The 16,191-nt window shown below is 42.1% G+C and overlaps 1 protein-coding gene and 1 pseudogene across 4 annotated transcripts in view; both read left to right on the top strand.

The window, feature by feature from the left end:
- Positions 1-16,191, top strand: part of SASH1 (SAM and SH3 domain containing 1) — a 284,627-nt gene that overhangs the window by 210,197 nt on the left and 58,239 nt on the right. For all 4 annotated transcript variants that reach the window (XM_074368199.1, XM_074368200.1, XM_045524749.2 and 1 more), the window contains exons 5-8: positions 4,429-4,469; positions 6,668-6,754; positions 8,938-9,050; positions 15,350-15,451. In XM_074368199.1, coding sequence (XP_074224300.1) covers positions 4,429-4,469; positions 6,668-6,754; positions 8,938-9,050; positions 15,350-15,451 — 343 coding nt within the window. The remainder of the gene's footprint in view (positions 1-4,428; positions 4,470-6,667; positions 6,755-8,937; positions 9,051-15,349; positions 15,452-16,191) is intronic.
- Positions 10,022-11,568, top strand: LOC105077385 (lanosterol 14-alpha demethylase pseudogene; annotated as a pseudogene).

Below are 16,191 nucleotides of genomic sequence, written 5' to 3'. Positions count from 1 at the left end.
TTTGACCTTTGTTAGTTTCTCTTTCTCTCCAGTTTTTGGAGGATCTCTGCTGTGAAGCTGTAGATTCAGTGAAAAAAATAGAGCAACCTGGAATTTACCCTGTATGGTGTTTGAGGCAGCAGTATAATTTGTGTAAAATTGATTTTAGTATTATTCTAGCCAGAAAAGGTAAAAAGCCTACTTTCCTGGTTTTCCTTCAACCCACTGACACCCCCCCCCCGAAGTCTCATTGCTGCTTCATCTTTTTTCTCGGACTCCCCAAAATTGGATTGCTCTTGAGCTCAGTCCGAGCTTCTCTTTACTGTGTTCAGTTGGTCCCCTGGCTTTAAATATGCAAGTGTCTGCTACATTCTTAACTCCAGCCCTCAACGCATCCCTTGACCTCAGACTCACATATCCGACCATCTCCCTGATATCTCCACAGGGATGCTCAATAAGAACCTCAAACTGGACATGGCTACGGTACACGTGCCTCCTCCTCTGCTCTTTCCCTACCCAGGCTTCCCCAGTGGGAGGCGCGAATGTCATGCCAGCTCATCATTGAGGTGTCTGCTCACCTGTCACCTCGTCAGAGAGACTGTCTTTGTCCATCGCTTCTAGAATTCTCCCCATTTTTTGTTTGCACCCCCACCCTAGTCCAAGAGAATAGGGATCTTCCCGTTTTTTGTTTACTGCTGTGATCTCTGTGCCTCAGAGGATGTCAGACTCATAATGAGAGCCGAATAAATATTTATTGAGTGAAAGACAGAGTGAATAAATGAATGAGTGAAAACGAAGGAAGGAAGCAATTTAACAAAGAATTTTCTGGGGTGTAGGATGAAAGGAATTGGTTACGTTCTGAGGATGCGGTCCCTTCAATTGGTTTTTTGATCTAATTCTTACATTCTGTAATGAATTTTCTTAAGTGAATTTGGCCTTCAGAGAGGGTTAGAGTAGTTTTAGGGATCTTGAGGAAAAATGTTTACACTTAAGCAGTTTTGGGGTCAAATGGTAGTAGTTATCGATGAAAAGGTACTTACTGAGATTGAGTTCAGAGACCTTAAATACAAAACTTGATGATCATTAAATACTTAGATTTTCAAAGTGCAACGGAATATTAACTATTGCTGCCTAGCTGTCGAAAGCTGTGCAGAAGTCCCCAAACCCTGTTGACAATGAAAGTGATGGATGGAAATGGGCCCTTTTCAGGCCTGTGGTGTCTGGCTGGGAGGATGTGTTACGCGGAGGCCTCTTTGGATCTGACTTCTGAGCGTTAATTTCTTCCACCAGGAGATCACTAAATGACCCCTTCCACCTGCTGCCACCTGAATTTGGACTTTGGTTACATCATTGATTTTTGCTCCTGTTGGATGAATTTTATAATCAGTCTCAAGGAGAAAGGAAATGGCATTTTGCATCACTGTTTGCAGGGACAATTCACTGCATCCAAATTAAACTTCATGCAGCGCCATTTCTCCACTTTGTAAATTGATGAGTTGGGGAGCCTCATGCTTACGAAACATTGGCTTGCTGTCTTTGGCTGGTATCTAGATTGTGTGAACTTGTGAAATTTTGAAAAGAAAATCCTCACTAGCCGCAGCCTGATGAATAAAGAAGCTACAGTGCCACCTGCTGGCCTTCGGGGGAAATGCAAGTGATGACTAAGAAGCGCCTCTTATGCAACAAATACAGCATACATATTCAAAATGTGTGATAATTTGAAGAAAGTAGATAAGAAAAATGAGAAAGTGTAAGCCAGCATTTTATAGAGGAAAATACAGTTATATTTGTGATAACCATGTGATGGTGAGAACATAACTTCTGTAGTGTGGGTTTTGCAGTGTTTTTACTGTGTTGGATATTCCCATTTGGCAGAACAAGTAAAAAATGGGTTGAAAAAATAGAAGTGAGCCTTTGAATTTTGCAAGAGTCATACTGAGACAACCTTAGATACACTTTATGCAGATAGGGGGAGTCAGGGGTATTTTGGAAGGCAGCTGGGCTAGTGATACCTCAGTATAGGTCCTTGCTGGCATCTAACCAGCCCTGGAACCTTGTGCCACTTCTGTAATTTCCAGAGGCTCTGGTTTCCTGTAAAATTGGGATTGGATTAAATGATGGGTAAAACTCCTTACAACTCGATAAGGTGTATTATTCTAAATCAGCAAAGGACCGAAGAAAAGTAGTATTTCTTTAGACCATTTTCCCATGAAAATATTTTGTTTAGAAAAAGTAGAAGACGCATACATATTTTCAGTTTATGACATAGTTCGGTAGTTTGTCAAGAGCTAGGGATATTTGATGTATTTGATTCTGAGCAATTAGGTCAAGACTTTCCTAGTCCTTTGAGTATAAAAATAGAGGTGCCGCGTGCCCTGCTGTACGAGGTCACCTACGGGAAACGTGCTGCCGGGGCTGGTAGATCGCGGCCAGCAGAGGTGCGGTAGGCTGATACGTATTACTAGGACTGAGCCACAACTAGGGCAGAGTAAAATTTAAGAATCCAAAACTTCGTGTAAATATTATTTTGGAAAGACTTCCTGCCTTAATCCCCAGCCGGCCAGCCAGCTCTCTGCGCTCCGCTGCCGCGGCCTCCCTCCTGTTGCCGTGGCCCAGTGCCTTCCTTGCCTGTGTTGCTGCTCCTTCTCTTCATCCTCCTCCTTCTTCCTGAACCTCTTCCCTCCCCCTCTCCCCCTTCTCCTTCTGCTGTTGCTTTCCTTTCTTGGCATGTCCTTTATTCACGTTTGTCACCCTCTCTCAATTGTGAGCCCCATTTCGTCATGGTCCTCCACGTACCTTACTTACGAAAAACATTCGGCACATTTTTGCTGAACGAATTAAACTCTGCAATGGCTATTTCATAGAAGCCTTTTAGTAAGTATGTGTTTAGGTGTTTTCATTTTCTGTGTGGCTAGGAGGCAGGAGAGCGCATCCTAGAAGTTAAATCCTGGCACAGCCTGCCATGTTCACAGCATCCTGCGTGGTGAGGGGAAACACCAGGCTCCAGGTCTAGCTCTTGTCCTCAGCAGCCCAGGCCTTTCCCCTGTTCTTTGCTTTTCCTCTGTCCCCTCTTTGACAGTAGAGGCCTGTCAGGATTTTGTGCTCGTCATAAACAGTTCTCTTCTCTCAGATTTGGGGTCTGACTGTGTTGACAAGGCTCATGGTAGCTAGCGGTCAGCCAGCATTGATGCAACTGTCCGCTCACCTGTTCTCACACTAAAGAGTGTTTGACCAGATGCCTCCTCCAACTGGGTGAATGCACACACAGTGGAGATTTGTTTTAATATTGTATTTATTTTTGGTTTGTTCTTGTTTGTTTGTTTTGGGGGGAGGTAATTAGGTTTATTTATTTACTTATTTATTTTAATGGAGGCACTGGGGATTGAATCCAGGGCCTTGTGCATGCTAAGCAGGAACTCTGCCTCTGAGCTATACGCTCCTCCCCTTGAGCGTGTGTTCTGATGCCCGTTCCTGCTTCCTGGATCTCCTTGTCAGCAAGCTCTAGGACACTGAACCTGCCCCCTGGGCTCTGGACCCACCTCGTGAAAGACCATGCCCCACCTCTCTTCTTCCCTTTTTGAGAAACTAGTTTTAACTTTCTTTGGGTTCCCTCCTTTCTTCCTTTAAGTGGGTATCTGTCTATAGATTTTTCTGGAGAAATGCTTAATTAGCTGCTTTGGGGCTGTGTTCCCATGTCAGGTTATTTGGGTTTGTCTGCATCATCAGTCACACACTGACAGCCAGGGTCCGGTAGGGTGTGGGCCAACTCTGATGCCCAGACACGTGTTGATGAACTTGGACATGTTTCTAGAACCTTGAATTATTTGCCATCACTTAGAAATGTGGAGCTCTTATTTAAAAAAAAAATGCAGACGTCTGGCTCCTCTGTGAACATTGGAAGGTCCAGCGAGACAGGTAGTGCACTTGCCAACTGGGCAGCAGGGGGACAGGAGGAGCGCCACCCTGGCTGCTCCCTGTTTGGGGCATCTGATCTCCTATTGCCTGATGTCCACCCACCCCACCCCCCTATTTCCCCTCCAGCCGCCCCCCTTACCCCTCTGCTGGGTCTGTATTCTCATTCTTACTCACCTTCTCTTTCCCATTTACACAAGAGATTTCTCAATGGCAGTAACTCAACGTGTAGCCAATAGTTTACAGAAATGAAAGGGCGTTTCAGCGATCACCTAATGAAGCCTGTTCCCTTCATTTAATACCGGTCTTACCCTGGAGTGAGTCTTTAATAAGTGTTGACAAATGGCACACAAGTGTGTTTCTAGGAAGGCAGCCGATGGCTGGAAAAAGCCGTTGGTAAATCTTCTATAAGAATTTCCCTGGCTCTGCTGAGTTGATTAATGCTGGGCCACTTGTTAGCAGGGTTTTCGGCTCTCACAGGAATGTAAGGCTCCCTGGTCATCACACTTTTTTTTTTTTTTTTTTTTTCTTTTGCAGGAATCCTCTTCATAAGTCAAACTCGGAAGACGGCTCTGTAGGTCAGTACCACTTTTCTTGGTTTTAACCACTCTTAATTAATTTTTTCTTTTAACACTTTATTGAACACATAAATATGTGAAAATAGAAAAACCACGAAGATGCCTTCCACCCAGGAATAAATGTTGTTAAGTTTTTGATGTACAACTTTCCTCTCTTTTTCTGTATTTGTGTGGGTTTTTTTTAAAACCCCATGATTTGAATCATATTCTGCATATTATTTCATGGTTTTTCTCAACTGAGTATGTCTTGAGCTTATTCCCACATGATTATCTTTTACAGTAAAATTCTTAAGTGTACATAGTATTCTGTCATATTGGACACACCATAATTCAGTCAACCAACCTCTTTGCCAAACATTTAAGTTGTTAGTGATTTTTTTTCTCTATCACAGAGAAATGGCGCTACCATAAAAAAGTCCTTGAGCCTATCCATGACTATGGCCTTTGGATAAATCCTTCGATTTGGAACTTCTGAATCAAAGATCATACACAATTAAGGTGTTATAGATTTTATTTCCTTGGTTATAAAATCCACTCGATTTTGTAACATCTTTTCTGTTTGGGTCCGAGAAAGCCTGGCAGTCATCATGATTAGGAGCATAGGTGCTCAGATTGATGTGGATTTGAATCAGGACTCTGCCAGCTTAACAGTCATGACCTTGGGCAAGTCATTTGCCTCCGTAAGTCTGTTTTCTCCTCCACCAAATAGGAACAGGAAGACATCATATGTTCATCGTGGGTATTCAGTGAGATTTGCCATTAGATACAAAGTCCCTGAATATGGCAAGCCTGGGTAAATGTTAGCTCTCACCATTTATTTTTTAAGATGCACTTCCATTTCAGAAACATTAAAATGGGAGAAGGGGGGAGTATAGCTTACAAGAAATACGTTATACCCCCAGATTGCCCAAGAGAAAAGTTGGAGCAGCAGCGAGCCTGCTTCTGCTTTATCGTGTCACGATATGTGCTGATATTTGCTGGAGTCTTTAGCTCAGAGGCAGCCTCAGGCTGGCTGGGCTCCAGCGTCCTTCCAGCTGTCCTGGAGGCTGTCAGAACCTAACAGGGCATCCTGTTTTGACACAAGATGCCCCTTCTAGCCTGGGAACACTGTGGTGGGGGTTTCCACTGGTCTACTTAGTGTCGTGCTGCCTGGCACCACTAGTCTAGACTGGAAACCAACAGTGCATCTCTCTGCCGGGCCCTGTTTCCAGTGACCGTGGAGCAACCGGACACCGAGCAGAGACGAAGCTGCAGTTTTGGGTGTGCCTCGTAGATAAACGCAGATGGCACTGCTGCTTCATTTTATTTTTAAAGAATAAAGGGCCACCCTATTCTCTCCTTCTCCTTATGTGCCCTCTTTCCCCTTTTAAAAATGTATTACATGTTCCTGGTGATCATAGGCCAACCGGATATTTAAAATGTCTAGCCATAGGAAGAGATCTGTTATCATTTCAGTGTCACTCAGAACAGTCTGGGAAGGATGGGAGGCAGGAGGGGGGACCCGGTCGGGCGATGTCACAGCAGGAGAGCAGCCTGCTTTTCTCGTCATTGTGCCCTGGGTGAGCTGTGGGTGGGTCAGGTCACCAGGTAGCCTGAGTGCCGGACAGGTGGGAATCGTGCCCCGCCTGGGCCACAGCTGGACCCATGCAAAGTCCACACCTTCGAGAAACTTCAGGAGTCAACCCCACAGACCTGTGCAACCAGTTCCATGGACCAGTGTGCACAGCACGTATCAACCATTCTGTTCTCTTTGTTAAACCTGGGATAGCAAACAAATCAAGGGTAGATCAACGATAGGAACAACAACAAAACAAAGTTAACTTTTTAAACTATCCTATTTGTGGTTCAGTTGAAACAATTGCGGTTGAGACCAAAGGGGAAAACTATACCACAAGACAAGGCAGAGTTAAACAAACTACTAGTTAAACAAACATCAAAGTGAATATAAGAATGCATTTGCCTGCTTGTTTGATGTTTCTTTATTTCTCATCTTAACCCTACTGTACCATTTCCTGCTCCTAGGAAATTTGCATTTCTTTTAAACAACTTTATAGGCATTTCTAAGTCTTTTCACAAACTGAAAGAGAAAAACTGTCTTTTTGTGAAATCAAAGTATTCTTACAAGCTTTGAATTGTAAGGAAGAGGCTACTTTTGTTATTAATGAATTTATTGCTTGTGCCTTTTTTTTTTTTTAAAGGAAAAGGAGATTGGAAGAAGAAAAATAAGTATTTCTGGCAGAACTTCCGAAAGAATCAGAAAGGAATAATGAGACAGACTTCAAAAGGTACTGTAACACAGCTGGCGGACAGTAGGTCCTTTTAGCTCTTAAATGTTAAGAAGCCTGTGCGGCTAACCTAAATGGATACTGTAGGTTAGACTAACTCATTGCATGTGCCCATAAAATGTTCGGCTTTTCTGACATTCCTTTCGTTGCTCTAAGACTTCATCCCAGTGGGTTTTTGTTTTTTTTTTAAATCAAAGAAAACAAAACTGGAAGAGTTTGCAATTCTTTCTTTTCCTAGATCTGACGGCAAAGACCAGATCTTGAGTTTTCGCAGTCACATCAACCTCAGGGAGACCTTTGCTGGCCAAGATCGAACCTAAAAGGGTCTAGAAAGTCAGCATTTGTTAGTTTTGGACCATCCCCCCTGCCACTTGGGGCCTTTGCAATCTGAACTTCTGATGCTTTTCTGTGGCCGGGACAGTTATGGGGCTGTTGCCCCTGGAAACTCTGTCGGATGGGCTGACATCATGGGAATTCGCCTGGGCTGCTTTGTGAAGGGAGTCCTGCCCTCCTCTTGGCTGTGTCTTTTGTTGTTGTTTATATAGTAAGTAAATATGTCATCCCTTTGAGGCCCAGTTACATAATTTATGTTTCTACGGTATTCAGACAAGGAGTGGAAACAAAGCTGCTTCTAGATTCCAGGCTGGCTGAATAAAGTTATCATTAGATGAACCTTTTTTAGTTGACACAACTGACTTTCTTTTTACAAAATCTTAGTGTCCTGCCCTGATCAGAATGCTTCTCCAGTGATTCCTACACATGGAAATGAGAAAAACAGACACGGACAGCATGCATACCAGAAGCACACCTGGGTTCCTTGGCAGCGAGCAGTGGGCTTATTTAAGTTGTCCTGCTGTCAGAGTTATTCTTAAACGTTCCCAGTTTAGGGGGACACACCCAGCATCACATATGATTCAAAGTAAACCTTGGATTCTAACAAAGTCTTATTAGGAAAGAAAGAAAAGGAGAAAGAAAAAGAGAAAGAGGAATGGAGGGAGGAAGCCAACAGCTTACCAGCCCACATGGATTTCTTTTTAAATCACTCAACTCCCCATCACTCCCCCCACCATTGGCAACACAGATAGTAAAGTGCATCAAAGCAACTGGCTCTCCCCTCACCCAGCACACACGGTTACTCCTCCCGCATGAGGAGCTAGGTGGTGAAGGGAGTTTGAGTGGTGGGGAACGTGGATTCCAAGGTAGATTCTGACTGACGTGGGTTCCCACGTCTGCCTGTCCCTCTACACCAAGCTGCTGACGGTGCTAGTCAGGTACAGGTGGGGATGAAAGGGCAGAGAAGAAAGATGAGGGACAAGAAGGCGGACTTATTCCCAGTCTGCGCATCCAACCCGCCCTCACTGTCACATCCTCCCCGCACGCTGACCAAAGGCACCACGTGCACGTGGCTCCCATATATGAGAGGCAACAGCAATGTCTGCTTTTCAGGAAAACCCTTTCCAAGGATCCTAATTGGAGGATTCTCTTTCCCTCTGCAGTTCCATCTGCCTTCAGTTTCGAGCTGGAAGTTGAGGTCCCCTCACACTTTGGAAACATATTCATAACCATGATACTTTCAGATATATACATCGATAGTACCACGCTTCACACCTGTGATTTCATTTGCATTTGTCCTGTGAGGAATAACAGGCAAATAGCTTAGGAGGAAGGTAGGGAGTTTTGCTCCGCAGTAGACACTGGGACCTTCAAGTTCTCTGTTGTGAAAGAGAATTTCTTCCCCTACATCTGCAAAAACATTTTCTTCTCGTTCATGTTTGAGATGGAAGGACACAGAGAGCTCTGAGCGGAAGAAGCGCTGGAATACTCGTCCCCTCTAGCTGGGTCTGTAATTTAGGTCTCCGCCCCACCTGCCACTTTGAACACCCTGGTAGTCTTCTTCCAAAACTCCTCCACTAGGCTCTCCATCACAAAAGCTGCGATCATGTTGGAGGATTTGTTTCTGTGGTAACATCCACATGTTCTTGGAGCTTGTGTCCCATTGAGATGGGCTCACTGGCTTCCTAAAAGGTAGCCCATTCCTGCTCCTGTGACTCCATCAGTAACAGTGCTGGACGGTGCCCCTGAATCACATCCCTCTCTAGTCCTAGACGACGAACCTTCAGGACTGGCATTCTGTTTTCTCTTTCTTGTTTTCATTCCTGTTGTTTTTCTTCTTCAATCTCTAGGAGAAGATGTGGGTTATGTTGCAAGCGAGATAACCATGAGTGATGAGGAGCGGATTCAGCTGATGATGATGGTCAAGGAAAAGATGATCACCATTGAAGAGGCGCTTGCTAGGGTAAGAGCGCGGATGTTTGGTTTACAGTTATGAGTACTGGACCTTCTTACACTGAAAAATGTCAAGGGGTTGCTACAGACTGAATGTGCGCCGCCCCCCCAATTCATATATTAAGTCCTAATGCCCAATGTGATGTTATTTGGAGGTGAGGCTTTGGGGAAGTGATGAGACCATGAATGAATGGGATGAGTGACCTTATAGAAGAGGCCCCAGTGAGCTCCCTCACCCCTTCTGCTGTGTGAGGACACATGCTGTCTGTGAACCAGGAAGTGGGTCATCACCAGGCACTAAATCTGCCAGCACCTTGATCTTTGATTTCCTAGCCTCTGGAACTGCGAGAAATTTCTGTTGTTTGTAAGCCATCCAGTCTATGGTGATTTGTTACAGCAGCTCCAACAGACTGAGACAGGGACATCAGAGGGTACAGGAGTACGTTTATGTCATAGATATTGATAAATTACTAAATAAAAACCAAAGAAAAATTAAACATATTACAACCATTATAAGCCTAAGTTCTATAAGATGCCTTCAACAAACTAAACTTTGACTAGTCTAAAAGTCCAGCTTTATCTGTAGACCTTAAACTTTTGTTTACTTTCATTTCTAAATAGATATGGATGACAGTTTATTATGCCATATTTATTTTTGCTCTGAGTCAAATTAGACACTGAAAGAAGCCTAATTAACCTTTAAGACACCGGAGTAGCATTTATGATAGTGAGATAACAATTACTAAGAGATTTCCTGCTTTTTTGTTACCCAGCAAACTGACTAATTGATTGTAGGATTTTGACTCTGAGTGCTGTGTGGACAAGTCAGAAATTAGACAGGTTTAGGATTTTAAGTTACTGAGGAATCACTGAATGAGTTATAACTTTACCATGAAGCAGAATCTTGAAGGTCTGAAACCTTGAAACAGTGCCAAGCATACTCACTTTAGTATACCTGACTCTAAACCTCAGTAGTTTAAAAAAAAAATGTTTAATTTGCTGCTGAGACAATAGGGAGGTAGCATTTGAGGGGAGTGGGAAGAAAGACCTAGTGGGAGCCCTGAGGGCCAAGGTCATCACCAGAAGCCCATCTGCCAGCCTCTCTTGCTCTGTCGATTTGGAGGACCCAGGTGGTGGTGGCCACTCCAGTGGATGGAGCCATGCTGGGGCAGCAATGGAGCAGGTGACAGGTGGCAACCTCCCATCCATGCTGCTGATCACCTCTGCCTGCACCTCCACCCTCAGCCTGCTCTGCCTGCTCCACCACACCTTCAGGCACCCAGCCTAGCTATCGGCTGCAGTAAAAAGTCCACCATACGTTTTCTCTCCAGTGCTATTCCTTGAGCATTGCATTGGGGAAAATTCCAATTGAATTCCTAGAAAATGCAGATGAAAAACATGGACCCATATTTAGTGTTACTATGGCAGACAAGATGTTTAATTACCTTCTGAGGGGTGATGCTGCTACACTGTTTTTTAATCATAAAAACAAAGATCTGAATACAAGGGTGACCACAGTCATCTGACAACACCTGTGTTTGGCAAGGGAGTTGCAGTATGATGTAACTAATTCTTGGAGCAGAAGAAAATGTTAAAAGTGTCCTTAACGTTGTCAACTTTAGGTAGCACATTTCTATAATGGAGAAAGAAACTTTTAAAGTTGGGAAGAAAGAAATTTGTTTGAAGCTCTTTCTGAGCTGATAATTTTAACAGCTAGCCATTGTTTTCATGGAAAGGAAATCAGAAGTCACCTCCATGAGAAGGTGGCACAGCTGTCTGCAGATTTGGATGGAGGTTTTAGCCATGCAGCCTGTCTGTTGCCAGGTTGGCTGTCTTTGCCTAATTTTTGGACAGGGCTCATCAAGACATCAAGAATATTTTCTATAAGGCAATCCAGAAACACAGATTAAACAAAAAAATTGATGGCATTCTCCAAACTTTGTTAGATTCTGCACTCAGAGATGGGCGTCCTTTGACACATGAAGAAGCTCTTGGCAGGGCGACATACATCTCAGCTTCTAGTGCCTGGATGGGCTTCTTTTTAGCCAGAAACAAAACACTTCAAGAAAAATAAAGGATCTGCCTCCTTTCACTTAATGATTGGCACAGGGATTAAATTTACATGATCACTGTATAAAAGCAACATCAAGAGCTAGACCTCCTATAATGGCCCTGATGAGAATGATCCCCCAGGACATCTGGCATGTGTTTCTCCCACTGAGTGGCAGACTTAAAGACCCGTGGACAGAATGTCTAGACTGTAACCCTGACAGGGCAGCCTAGCATCTGGAGAGAAGTTTACCTGTGAACCATTTGGAGCTGGGTGTATCCCCCAGATGTCCTTATATTGGGAGCAATTTTGCCTATGTTCAAATGAGCACAATTTGGTCCACTATGCTTTGTTTATATGAATTTGGTATCATCGATGAACATTTTCCCTCTGTGTACAGCTACAGTTCACATTCCTGAAAACCCAGTTATCAATACAAAGATGAAAATGAAAAAGGCTGCAAGGAACTAATACATGAAACCCCACTGTAAGCTGCAAAAGATTTGAAGAGAATGACATTTACAAAATAACTCTATTCGTTTTTTTTTGAGTGTGTAATTTAAAAAGATAGCAGCTTAACTTATGATTTTTCTATTTTATTAACTGAATAGTTCCATCAAGTCTAATGGCATTTCAAACATTTTCTAATAGTTTTATGATGGATACTTACTCTATATGCTTTAAGGAGTCCAGCACATTAGTGAAAAAATATTGTTTTGGACAATCTAGATAATTAACACGTTCTAAACAGCACAGTTTCCACGTGCTAATTTTAAGAATGTATGTAGCTCTTGGCAAGTAAGTTCAGGGTATTCAAATCTTGGATTAGTTCTACAAGGTACAGAAAGCCCATGAGATACTTGGAAGCTACAGGTTATTCATTTACCTGGGTAATTTTTGTGGTATGTGTGAGATTGGGAGGAATAAACTCACTTTTAAAGCTTTGGATAAAAGAGATCACTGTTGTTTTAGTTTAGTATAATTGAACTCAGCAATGTTGTTGAAAAATACGTCCTTTGACATTTCAACTGGAAGCACTGTCTATAGGAAACAGAAATCTATGGCTAGGATTTAATAATCATATTTCCCAAAAAGCAATGCAATTATTAATACTAAACACTGCTCATGTTATTTGATCTAATTACTAAATATGCCATTTATCCATCTAATAAATATGTGTGGAGTTCCACAAGGTCATATCTGTGTAACAGTCCAAACTAAAGTCCTTGTAGGATTTTTTTAAAAAGGCAAAAAAACCTTTGATGTTTGTCGCTAGCTTGACTGATGTTCTGGCATCGTGATGTTTTCTTAATGCCAGCTGTCTTACATCAGGTTCCCCAGAAGCAGAGGCTGAGATGGGGGTTCTTGTGCACATGATTTGTTAAAGAAAAATATTCCAAAGAAACCTCTTAGTAAGGGAGGGAAGCAGGAGAGGCAGGGGAAGAAGCTGGACAGAGACATGATTTCAGGAGAAGTCTAGCCTCAGCCCAATCCCGTAGGGAGTGGGGAGCTCTGGAAGTTGAATGGCCATTTGCCCTGCCAGAGAAAAAGGCTGAAGGCTGGTAAGGAGGAGGGAGCAGTGCTCTTGGCATCTCTGGGTAGACAACTCCTGTCAGCCATGAGCAGGGTGTAGATGTGTGTGGATACCTACAGTAACTGGGAAATCAGTGAGCAGTTTCGTAAAGAGAGCCTCGGCATCTGGTATACCAGAGCACAAGATTATGAACTGAGAACACTGTACATTATTGGATTATTTCCTTGTAGCAGCTCTTGTACATCAATCATAGAAATTTGACAACTAGAAAGGCTCATGGAGAGAGTCCATAGGAGAGAGCAACTAAGTGATTGAGGGATTTTTTTTTTGAAATAGGTCTCATGGGTTGAAATTGGAAAGGATTTATCTCAGAAAAGAAGCAGAAAAGAACTTATTCACTGTCTGTGAGTGTATGAAGGGTTATTAAGCAGCACATCTTCAGGATGTGCTGAAGAGTGTTTTGTTTTGTTTTAATCTCTACTGAGGAGGAAATAAGAGGAAATGAATGAAAATTGCATCTGGAGGGATTTAGATGAAATATAGCATAAATGTTATTTATAAAAAGCACTCAGAAATGGGAACATTTTAGAATCTGTCTCCATAAAGGTCTTTAAGATAGAATAAGCATTAACCTACTAAAGATGGCCATCCTCTAAGAATTATGTTACAGACTTCAAATATGGGAAAACTATGAGGCCAGGGAAAATAGGGCATGAAAGCGGTGTCTCATCCTGAGACAGACAGACAGACGGCCAGACACACACACACACACACACACACACACTCAAAACTGTAAAATGTTATTTTAAAATTTCCAGAATTAAACTAAAATTATAAATTTGCTTTAAAATAGACAAGTTTCTCAAATGAAAATCATCAATTTCAGTAGAATAGAAGATAAAAATTAATTATATAAATGATAACCAAAAATGATTAGAGAGCCTGTTTTGTAACTTTGAAACCTAGCGTTTTTGAAATTAGGAAATTTAAAAGCAAGGTGAATTTGAATAGAGCATAAATTTGAATCTGTGTCAGAAGCAACATATGTACTCTTAGGCCCCAAGGTAAATGATGGAAATGGACAGATAGCAAAAGAAAAATATTGAATCTGTTTATGACTGCCTAGTTAGGAATTTGTTTTGTTTTCATAAAGATGAAACTTCTATTTAGTGGCTCCTAGATGTTGGGGCAAAGGTTGAACGTAAAAGGAGAGCAGAGACCTTAAGAAAACAAATGATAACCCCATTTTTCAGCTGGCAGCTAGTTTGGTCATACAGGAAGAATATTGCACTTCAGAAACCAATAAATCTGGAAAGAAAGCACATTCTAATATGTCACTTAAGTGTATTATAGAGATTAGAACAATATTAATCCCCGTAATATACTAAAAAGTAACATTAAGTGCCCGTATAGCAGAAGTTCTATTACCTGGAGTTGATGTGAACTTTGAGCTCTATTTTATCTGAAACCCCAAGAGTGACAATAATAAAACTATCATAATAAGTCTATTGCGTGGGTACAGTGTGCTAGGAGCTTTGCTGCGTTATCTTACTTCCTTATGGTAACAGTCCTGTGACGTAGTTTATTGTCATCCCAGTTTCCAGGTGAAAGAACTGAAGCACACAGAGGCTAAGTAATTTGCAAAGGCTCCCAGCTGATTTTTGAGAGCCCTTATGTGTTCAGTACTGTGTGCCTTCCCCTGGTCCATTTCCTGCACAAGAGTCCACAGAAAAAAAATTCATAGTGGAAATAATGCTTTGGAAAGTTGCTTTTTCCTAGAAGGCTGGCATTTCACATCTACATAGCCCCAGTGGTTAAGGACGGTCCTGGCCTGGCACCATCTCCCGGGCTGTCAGATCAGATTGTTTCTGGTTTCTTTTTTTTTTCTTTTTTCTTTTTTTTTTTTTGGTATCTTGATTCATGGAACATGATTTGATCAGTGTCTTAAATTCATGCCTAAAAACTGCCCTATAACAGAATTTTAATGCAGTGACGATGTAATTATATTATGTAGAGAGTTAAATTTCTACATGTTTTATAAAAGCACACCTGGAACTTCTCACATTTGCCATTCTGAAAGATCCTCCATCTAACTCTGCTAGGTTAAGTTTGTTAATTTTCTGTAGTATTTCATTTATCTTTCTGTGTTTTTCGAAAAGTGGAAACCTAAGCCCAAACTTTAAATGTCTCTGAACGTATTCCAGATGACTTGGTATTTTCCTCTCATTCATAGGATCCCCAATAAATCCCATAACATTTGTTGGGTGTTAACATTGAGCTGGTGACTTGAGGCAGTCCAGAACAAGAAAAGCAAGTGATATTTAAAAATCAGTTTCAGGCTTCCACCTCTGTTTCACTTAAGTGTTCCTAGACTACATACTGTGTTTTCCACAATGAGAGGCCAAACTACAGGCAATTTCGGGCTTCAAACTTATAATTGGACTGAGAAAGATGAGTTTTGATGTTGGAGGATGTCGGAGAGGGAAAATCAAGGTTCTTTTTGGAACACAGAGTACAAACAGTCCATTGTGTCCATTGGTTTGATTTAGATGAAAACCTGTAGGTCAGGGCATGTATCTCCTGTCGGTTTTGGGACCCTTGTTTTTGGCTGGCACTTAGTCACCAACAGTGGCATGAAGAAGATGCCCAAAGTGTTCTCTCTACTGCTTGGTAGACAGCCTTGGCCATTATTTCCATTTCAGTCTTTAACTTTCTCTTGTTGCAGCTCAAGGAGTATGAGGCCCAGCACCGGCAGTCGGCTGCCTTGGACCCTGCAGACTGGCCGGATGGTTCTTACCCAACGTTCGATGGCTCCTCAAACTGCAATGTAAGTTTGCTGTGTTTTGGAACATCTTAACCACTTCTACTAAAAAAGGACCACCTATACAGTTTCAGCCTTTGGACTTTTTGCAATTACCAACTCCTGCCTGGATCTGAAAAGCGGTGTCTCTTCTGACATGTTACTGTTTTCGTTCCCTGATGTACTTGTCGACAGTCAGAATAGTGCAATTTAGGCTGGATTTATTTATTTTTTAATTGTAGTAAAGTGTACACAACTCAGAATTTACCATTATAAACATTCTCCAGTATTCAGTTCGGTGGCTTTGGGTACATACACACTGATGTGCAACCATGTGCACGACCCACTCCCCAAACTTTCTCCTCATCCAGAACAGACATTCCGTAACCTTTAAACAAGAACTCTCCATTCGCTACCTCCCCCTTCCCAACTCCTGGCGCCCCCCATTCTACTTCCTGTCTCTATGAATTTGATTAGTCTAATGTACTTTATATAAGTGAAATCATACAATATTTGTCTTTAGGTGTCTGGTTTATTTCACTTAGCACCATGTTTTCAACACTCATCCACATTATGGCATATATTAGAACTTCATTCCTTTTTGTGGATGAACAATATTCTACTGTGTGTGTGTATACCACGTTTTGTTTAACCATTCATCTGTTGATAGACACTTGAGTATTTCTGCCTTTTGGCTGTTGTGAATAATGCTATTATGAACATGGTTGTACAAGTATCTGTTTGAGTCCCTGCTGTCAATTCTTTTG

The sequence above is a fragment of the Camelus bactrianus genome, chromosome 8, assembly GCF_048773025.1.
Source record: "Camelus bactrianus isolate YW-2024 breed Bactrian camel chromosome 8, ASM4877302v1, whole genome shotgun sequence".
Classification (NCBI taxonomy): domain Eukaryota; kingdom Metazoa; phylum Chordata; class Mammalia; order Artiodactyla; family Camelidae; genus Camelus; species Camelus bactrianus.
The sequence above is the reverse complement of the archived record's forward strand: the minus strand, read 5'-3'. Positions and strand labels throughout refer to the sequence as shown.